The sequence below is a fragment of the Leishmania infantum genome, chromosome 29, assembly GCF_000002875.2.
Source record: "Leishmania infantum JPCM5 genome chromosome 29".
NCBI lineage: Eukaryota > Euglenozoa > Kinetoplastea > Trypanosomatida > Trypanosomatidae > Leishmania > Leishmania infantum.
In genome coordinates this window covers 931,231-940,448 of record NC_009413.2, presented here as the reverse complement: position 1 = coordinate 940,448, position 9,218 = coordinate 931,231, and the positions used below count along the sequence as shown (strand labels likewise).

At 58.3% G+C, this 9,218-nt stretch overlaps 1 protein-coding gene across 1 annotated transcript; it reads left to right on the top strand.

Moving 5' to 3' along the window:
* Window positions 1-3,794: 3,794 nt before the first annotated feature.
* On the top strand, window positions 3,795-9,065 carry LINJ_29_2230 (conserved hypothetical protein; the record flags this gene model as incomplete). Its single annotated transcript, XM_001466703.2, has 1 exon — window positions 3,795-9,065. One exon carries the CDS (start codon window positions 3,795-3,797, stop codon window positions 9,063-9,065), a length of 5,271 nt encoding a protein of 1,756 aa, XP_001466740.2.
* Between the last annotated feature and the right edge of the window lie 153 nt (window positions 9,066-9,218).

Below are 9,218 nucleotides of genomic sequence, written 5' to 3'. Positions count from 1 at the left end.
GTCCGGCCTGGAAAGCAACAACCCGGGGTCACCTCTGTCTCTCTCTCAGCTGCAAAGCGCGTGTGGCGAAAGTGGCTTCAGCCTCGCAGAACTGTACCTCACCAGGTGCAGCCTGACGGGCACCCTCCCTCACCTTCGTAACTGCACGAAGCTGAAGGTGATGGATGTGTCGCACAACCTCCTCGATGGCGCCGTGTTCGCTCAACTCCCCGAGAACATAGAGTTGCTGCGTCTCAACAACAATGCGATACAGGGTGGCCTGCGCACCAGCGAACTCCCGCGCACTCTGCGCTCCCTTGATCTTTCTGAAAACCATTTCACGGGTGAGGTCGACCTCTCGGCACTGCCGCCGCAGCTGCAGTACCTCAACATTGGCCACAATCACCTCAGCGGCCAGGTGAACCTCACGCAGCTACCCGAGTCTGTCAAGTTTGTGCACATGGAGTATAACAACTTCACCGGCGCGGCTGACCTCGTCGACCTCCCACTCGGCATCCGTTTTATCATGGTCCACCACAACAACTGGGACTACCTCATGCCCGCCCCGTGAGATGGGCCAGCACCATTTAAGGCGAAAAAGCCGGCGGAAGGGTGCGGCGTTCTTATTGTGGTGCTCGTGGTGGCAGCCTCAGCTCTCCGTCTTGCTCACCCTCTGCATCTGAGCCGTTCACCTCCGTCTTCGTCTCTCTCTTTCTCCCCATGCCAGTGCGCACGTACGTATCTGCTTTTGGTGGTGATTAAGCGCGGGGGTGGCGTAGCCAGGCGGTGGCGGCAGGGTTGGGGGGCATCAAGTCAACATTGTGCCTGGTTTATGAGCAGCGAGCACCTTTGGGCTGTAGCACGTGTTGAGGAGAGTAATATCCAGCGCATTCTTGTGTGACTATCATTTCGTGCGCCATGTTACCTTCTCCTGCTCGCCCTTTTTTTTCCTAACACCATTCGGTTACTTTTTTTCTGCTGCTTTTAGGCGTCGCCGCGCGGGAGAGGCAAGACTTGAATGCATGCTGCATGTTAAATATTATGGCAAACAACGGGGCCGACTCCGCACAGGCTCACACAATGGAGCGCAGCACTATCACCGCTGGCGTGCATCTGCCTACATGTTTGTCTATGGTCGGATGCGGCTGTGCATTTCACTTTCTATTCTGACTAGAAAAATAATGCCCTTGATGCTGCCGGCCACCCCACCGCGGGTGCCTGGGTGCGGCACCCAACGCTGTGCGGAAGCCAAGCGCCCACATCCAGCGCTTCGTGTGGTGGGCCTCGGACTCTTGGTGTCGGCGGACAGGTCTGGGCTGGCGGTGTGCCGAAGAGACGTGCGGCCTTGATGGTCGCGTTGGGGCCCGCTCGCTACGAATCGTGCCGACGGCTCAACACGTGTGCGCAACGGCGTGCAGCGGGCGCGAGTCTCTGTGCGGCGCCGGTGGCGCCGCACGTATCCGAGGAAGGACGAGAATGCAGGGCGCATGACCCGACTCGACGGCAGACGGCTCGTGCTGGACGACGAGGATTTAGCGGTGGCGCAGCAGAGGCAGGTGGGCTGCGGCTGCGTGCGCGTATTCGCTGAGCTGCTCGCGATAGAAGGACGTGCTGGCGCGCGAGAAAGAGCGATGTGTATGTGCATGCTCGTGTATGCCGCGCATTGCGGAGGGTGCGCCATATTGTGTCCAGTGCGGCAGGGCTGGAAGAGGAAGGTGAGGATGTGATCCCAGGCAAGGCGCTGCGTGTGCGGGAGCCACCCACGTGGCGTACCCGATGCGGGCCACCCACTCAGACGCAGGCGGAAGAAGACGTCTGTCGCTGACCTGTTACGACTGTTCCGATGACGCTCGTGTGCGGCTTTTGTCGTGGTAGGCGAGGGTTTTTTTCCTTTTCTGCGAGGCGCTTCAATGGCCCTCTTTTTCTTCGTGTTGCTGCTAATGGCGCAGAGTTGCTTGCGGGGCGAGAGAGGTGGAAACGCGAGTGGCGAACCAGAAGGGATTGAAAAAAGGTTGGATGAGAGTTGCTCTGAGTTGTTTCGAGCAGGATGGGTAGGTCGTGGCGAGTGAGCAGAGTCTGATTAGCCGCGCGACGTTTTTTTTTGCGGGCTGAGGAGGAGGGCTGATCTGAAGACCACGGAAAATGCCTGCAGCTAGTTGTACCCCTATTCTATTCCGCCCGGTGCCTACGACTCCATCTTCGCGCTTCGCCGAGTCTTCATTTCAGTCTAGTGGAGCGAGCGGATGCCTGTGCTTTTCTTTGCTTCCGTCGTGCTGGTTCCTTATCCCGTTTCGTGGTTATGCACACACATGTATTTTTGCTTCTCTGTTGTCTGCGCCTGTTCGCTTGGTTCGCGCCTCAAGGCGCGCACACACACACATACACACTGAAGCATCTGCGCAGTGTCTGAATTCCGTTCTCCACTACTGATAAAGACAGCGCGCCGGGGGGGGACGGCTTTTTGGCCGTCTTGTGACACATCATGAGAGGAAAAGGAAACAACAGGGAGTGTGGTCCAGGAGCAGAGAGAAGGCGGTGGCGCACGCACTTTGGGTATACGAAAAGAGGATCATATATGCTTGCCCGCCTTTTTTTCGAGTGCGTGAGCCTTAGCTTGTCTTCATCGTGATGAGACGCTACACAGTCTGCGAGTGCACAGCAGCCCCCTCTCCCCCCTCCCAAAAAAAAACCAAGCGGTGTTACCAGGCGTGGTAAATGCGACTCCTGACGTGGTGATGGTGGTGGTTGGGAGGCACGGGACGAGTAGCGGCAGGCCCTCCCTCTCCTTTTTGTATGGTCGCCTAATAATCTTCTCAGACACGCATACACGAACATGCGGTGCATCGCCACAGTATCCATCCATCTCTCTCTGTGCCCTCTTCTATTGCCACCCTTGCCCTTCTTGACCCCAACCTTCTCCACCGCACCCACGCCTGATCTTCTATGATGACTAAAACATATTTTTTTTTGTGTGGGGCTGGCCGGGGGACTTCGCTATTGCGGATTTTGACACCCGACCTACTCGCACGCGCATACATCGCCTGACGAGTATATCTCTCTCTATGTGTGTGCTTGTGTTTGGGCACCGCTTGCATGAAAAGAAAAAAAACAATCGAGAAAAAAAAGGGGTTGGTGCATCTCCCATCATTTGCAGAAATCACCCATACATCCTTTTTTTTTTCGATTTCGATTTCGCTTAAAGTGTTGCTGTTCTTGTATCCATTTCCTTCCAGTGCTTTTTTTTTTTGTTGCACGCGCTCCGCTGCCGCTCCACCGTGCAAAGAACGAGAGAAATCGTTTCGCCAAAACACACACACACACACATAGATATGGTTATCGCTCAGACGAAAAAGCAAGAGAAAAACGAAAAAAAAGGTGGAAGGAAAGCCTACGCAAGCGCATCCTTTACACCAAATAGCGAAAAAAAAATCGCGCTGAACACGCTCCAGCCTGTATTCTCCGTTCGCTCTCCCCCTCCTGCTGTCCTTTGCTTTCCTTCCTTCTTGTATTGCATATATATATATATATTTATTTATTTGCCTAAGCTCATCAGGAAGCACACACGTGCAGAGACACTTCTATACTTTTTGCCTCCGAGCTGTGACGCACCGCGCTCCTATCGACGCTCCAAGCAGTGGAAAACAGGGGCGAAGTGGTTGCTCGCATCGCTAAACACGGACGCACATACACAAAGTGAGCTGCCTGGGTAGGCGAGTAGGGTGATGCCGTGCTTGACGACGTCCTCGAGGCCCAGGACGAGCGGAGGTGCAATGCCGTCGTCTTTAATCTCATTTCTCGCACTGCTGCCACTGCTGATGTTACTCATCCTAGGCGTCACGGCGCAGAGGACGCTTGGCAAGGGCATCCACGCTGCTGTGGAAGCTTCGTGGAACGAGACGTCGCTCTATCAGGAGGGCTGCGAGTGGGCCGCGCGCTCTTTCGGCGACGAGGCCTTCTACAGTTGCCTTGATGCCCTCTGGCCGCCGTCTCCGTCGCAGGACCGCGGAAGAAGTAGCGCGGACTCTGAGGGGGCGCGCGAGGCGACTAGCGCTCGCTTTCTCACGCAGCAGCTGCAGTACATGAGACTTCTCGAGGTTCTCTTTCGCCTGCCTGAGACGCGAGGCACCAACAGGGCCGTTTTTGAAGCAGAGATGGCGGCTCGCGTCTACTCGCCGGCAGTGGAGGCGCACTACACCCTTGCGGATAAGGCTCTCCGCGAGACGACGCCGCCGTCCTTGTCGGAGAGGGACGACAGTGACCAAGGTGAGCGTGGCAGCGGGAACAGATTGGCCTGTGGCGAACCCTTCGCCGTAGTTTACACCCGCACTGCTCCAGGTGCCCCACTACAGGCGCTTCGTGTCAAAACACCTTCAGCCCTGAAGAACGCAGCTGGTGGTGCGGGGCCGCAACACAGAGATGCCTTGGTGTCCATAGACGAGGTTGCTTTCGCGAGCTTCGATCACCGTCACCCGGCGTCATCGCTGGCTGCTGTTCGCGAGGTACCGGCTGTGGTGGTTCTGTATGGACTGCCTGGCTCCCCTGCTGCCCACGCGCTGCACCGCGTTGCCGTGGAGCTGTCGACCCCCTCCGACGCCGCCAGTGCCACCGTCTCTGGTGTTCCGGCCTATTTCTGGCGTCATCTACCAGTGTCGGTGTCACGTCTCTGCGCCGCTGCTGGTGCACCTGAGCGGTCATTGGCAGCAGCGATGACGAGTCTGTGGGACAGCCCTTTGGTTGTACAGGGCTATGGCGTTACCGTGGACATTAAAAACATGGAGTACAAGGTGCTGGATGAGAAGGCGGCCGCGCAGCAACGAGCCAAGGAGCAGAGCTCGACGGCAGTGGATGCGGGGTCGTCGCATGACGGCACCGATGCTCCGGCTGCGGCAAAGCGGGTACCGAAGACGCAGGTGGACCGCATCGTTGGCGGCTTTCACGTTGGCCGGCTGAAGGAGCGCTACCCGGGCTTGGCTGCCTCCCTCGACGAATTCGCCATCCTCCTTGACGAGGAGATGGGCAGCGACGACGTGAAGGTGAACTTTGATGTGCGGGAGCTGCAGAAAATAGGCCTTGCGGCGACGCAGTATATCAGCGAAGTGGAGAACCACATCCGGCGCTTGCACGTGCTAACGGACTTGGTGATGCGGTTCCCGACGTACGCCACCGCCCTCTCCCGCATCGCGGCACTACCCGGCCGACTCGTGGAGGTGCAGAAGACTTTGCTCATTCTTCACCAGCGCATGAGGCCAGGTCAGTCAGCCTTCTTCGTGGACGGCTGGCGAGTGGAGGAGAAGGAACTCACCTTATTTGGAGTCCTGCATGCCTTGCATGAGGAAGAGCGGCTCGTTCGGCGCATCAAAACGGTGCTGACCACGTACGCAGTTGCCGCTGATGACGCTGCGTCTGCCGCAGAAGACGCAGTACGCGAGGCGCGCACGGTGCCATTGGCGCCCGCAGTGCTCGAGAAGGTTGCCGACTACGTGAAGCGGACAACTCGCCGCACCATTGCCAGCTTCGAGGGCAGCGTCGATACAGAGGCCGCGTACGCGATTCCTTCAGTGCACATCATCTGGATCAACAATGTCGAGACGAACCCGCGGCTCAAGAGGCTGCCACCGGTGCTCTCGATCCTCTTAGCCCGTGGCTACGCCAAAACACCGCTTCCGCGGCGCAACCTGCTGAACTTCGTGTTCTTGTGGAATCCGGTCTCCAGGTCGAGTCTGCAGATGATATCCCTGCTGTTCCGCCTCCATCAGGAGGGCCTCATCGCTCGCTACGGGCTTGCGCTGGCGGACCAGACATGGTCGCCTGTGTTTGAGGCAGGGGTGCAGGGTGGTGCCGGAGGGTTCAAGGGCGAGTCTGCCGGGTCGCAGGCCGCGCTTCAGGTATTCGCTCTCGTGTATCACCTTGCCGCTAGGGGCAAGGAGAATAATGTGCTGATCTTTCTGATGGAGCTGTTGGAGGAAGCCAAGCAGGCCAGGGCGGATACGATTCCTGACGTGGTGATAACTCGCGTGTGCACGAGGACCGCACAGGCGCAGCTCAACTCCGATGTCGGTAAACTGACGAGCAATGCGGATTTTCTGAGCCACTACCACGAGACGCAAGCGGCGCTGCGCCGCTTCCGTGTTCCAGAGTACCCGGTCACCTTCCTTAACGGTGTCCTGCTGGAGAATAGCATGGCCGTCATGTCAACCGCGCTCCAGAGGGAGATAGCGTTGCTGCGGGGGTGGGCAGCAAGCGGGGCCCTGCGAGACGAGATGAAGGACATGTACAGCGCCATTCTCAAGCAGCGAGGCGCTGCGGACCACCTGCAACCCGCATTAGTGCGTGCCCCGGTGACGATGCGGTGGTCGGACACGCCAGCTACGGTCGCCTACATTGAGAGTCTGCCATACGTGTATAGTGCTTCGTACGCTGAGGAAGTCCCGGCACTCACGCAGCTTGTGATGTTGCCGTGCGAATTCACGACTGCGATGCTGCAGCAATTGCAAACGGTTATGGAAGCGCTGGAGGAGTGCGGCGTTGCCGTGAAGGCGCAAGGAGCGATCCATGAAGTGTGCGGCATGCTGCGACTTTCGCTGGTTTCATCTCCAGCCGCCACCTCTCTCTTTCATCGCCACATTGGAGCGCTTCAGCAGCAGCTGGCTCGCAGCAGGACGCCGAAGGCAGCGCGGTACACTACACTTCGACGGTACGTGTCCCACATCGCGAAAGCCGTGACGTCGGCGAATGTAGGCGTGAACCCTGTTCTGGGCACAGAGACGGTAGCTGCAGCGCTGGCGGCGGCACCACTCCCTGCCGACCTGCAGGAGTTGGTCGGTGTCTCCCGCATCACCGGTACAAGTGCATCGTCGCAGTGGGCTCGCGCAAAGGTGCAGTTTTGGTCCGCCTTCGCCGAAGCGTATCACGGAAGCGCTGGCAGCGTTGCCCTGGTCATCAATGGCCGCATCGTTGCCATGGATGCCAGCTTTAGCGCTGCAGACGTTCTCTCGGCAGCTCGGCTCGTGGCACCCATCACAAAAGCGGCCCAGAAGGCGTTAATGAATGTGAGATTTGCCGAGATGAGCACCGCCGACGGGGGCTACGCTGCAGATGAGTTAGACAACAACTTTTTCGCTAGCAAAGCTGCCTGCCTGAGCAGCGTGTTCGGTGACGAGATCTCGCAGCACATGGGGAAGCAGAGCTCCTCTGTGTCTGCTCTGATGCGGGAGGAGCGCATCCTCGGGTCTGAAAATGACTGGAAGCCGCTGCAGGCAGTGCTGTTCACGGTGAGCAACGTCGCCAGGAATGCTGGGGAAGAAGCAGGCACAGCGAGTGGGGCGGTGCCGCAACCTCTGCACCATGTGACCGTCGTAGTGGATCCTTCGTCGCGTGATGCTCAAGTGATCGTTTCGCTCGCTCACTACCTCGTCCAGTCCCCGCTGCACATTCGCCTCACTGTTCTGTTGAATCCATCACTGGATGTCAAGTTCCCGATTCGAAACTTCTACCAGTACGTCGCGAGCCCAGCGCTGGCGTTCGAGGCAACCTCCGGCCGCGTCGTCGCGCCGCATGCCACCTTCTCGCAAATGCCGTCGTCGACGCTGCTCACGCTGGGCATCGACGAGCCGCCGTCGTGGACCGTCTTCTCGCAGGATGCTGAGGTGGATCTGGACAATATCATGCTGTCGAGGCTGCCTCGAAGCAATCTTTTTGTGACAGCCGTCTACCGCATTCACTCAGTGCTGATAACGGGTGGTACGACCGATGTGCAGACGGGTGTCGCCCCTGACGGGCTTCCACTCTCCTTGCTCCATTCGTCTCGCGCACGCGGCGCTTCGGAGGTGGACTCGGCAGCCGGCACCACCGACACACAGGTAATGGCGAGCAACGGCGGATACTACCAGCTGCAGGCCAACCCAGGACTCTGGCACCTCTCCATCAAGGAAGGCCCGGTGGCGGCGGCCTATTGCATCAAGGCCATCGACGGCCACGCCGTGCGCGGCTGCACGGAGGGGGCGAACGGGCCGTTGCTGACGAACAGGACACACGGCCAGCGCATCCCGCTCGTGATCGACTCCTTCCGCGGCCGTTATCTGTCGCTACAGGTGGGTCACACGCCTACATCCGAGGTGGCAGCCGATTTGCACACGATCCTGCAGCAAATGGCGTCCGATGTGCGACCCGAGTGGCCTCCCTCGTATTCGGCGCGTGACGCAAAGCCTGCGCTGCCAGCGAAACCGACGCTCAACATCTTCTCCGTCGCCTCCGGTCACCTGTACGAGCGCTTTCTACGAATGATGATGTATAGCGTTCACAAAACGTCGAGTGATCAGCACGGCTCCAACACGACGCGCATCAAGTTCTGGGTTATTGAGAACTTTCTCTCCCCGCAGTTCAAGCGGTACATCCCCCTCCTCGCGGAGCGGCTGGGGTTCGAAGTCGGCTTCGTGACGTACCGCTGGCCGTGGTGGCTGCCACGGCAAACAGAGAAGCAGCGCAAGATCTGGGCCTACAAGATTCTCTTCTTGGACGTGCTGTTCCCTCTCGATGTCGACCGGATCATCTTCGTCGACGCTGACCAGACTGCTCAAGCGGACCTGCACGAGTTGTACAACATGGACATTGGCGGCAAGCCAATCGCCATGACCCCGTTTTGCCTTAAGTTCAAAAACAAGGCGACCATGTCCTTCAGATTCTGGGAACGGGGATTCTGGAAGGACCACCTGCGCGGCAAGCCCTACCACATCAGCGCTATCTTCCTTGTCGACCTTCGCCGCTTTCGCGCAATGTTTGCGGGCGACCAGTACCGCGACACCTACGCGAGCCTAGAAGGGGATCCGAACAGCCTGCAGAACCTCGACCAGGACCTGCCCAACTACCTGCAGCACTCTATTCCCATCTTCTCCTTGCCAGAAGAGTGGCTCTGGTGCGAGACGTGGTGCAGCGATAAAAGCAAATCGAGAGCCAAGACGATCGACCTCTGCAACAACCCGCGGACGAAGATGCCAAAGCTGGAGAACGCCAAGATGATCATTCCCGGCTGGGAGGAGCTGGACAACAAGCTGCAGAACTTGTCGGATAGTGTGCTCGCCAGCTTGTGAGTGCCGAGGCGATGGCGTGGAGAGGGATCCTCTATGAACGCCGTTCTGTGCATCTTTAAGGTCGTAGGAGTTTTTTTTTCGCGTGCGGATGTGTGTTTGGCACGGCGCTACGATAGGTTATGACTATTTTTTTTTGTTTCGTGTGTGTCTGTT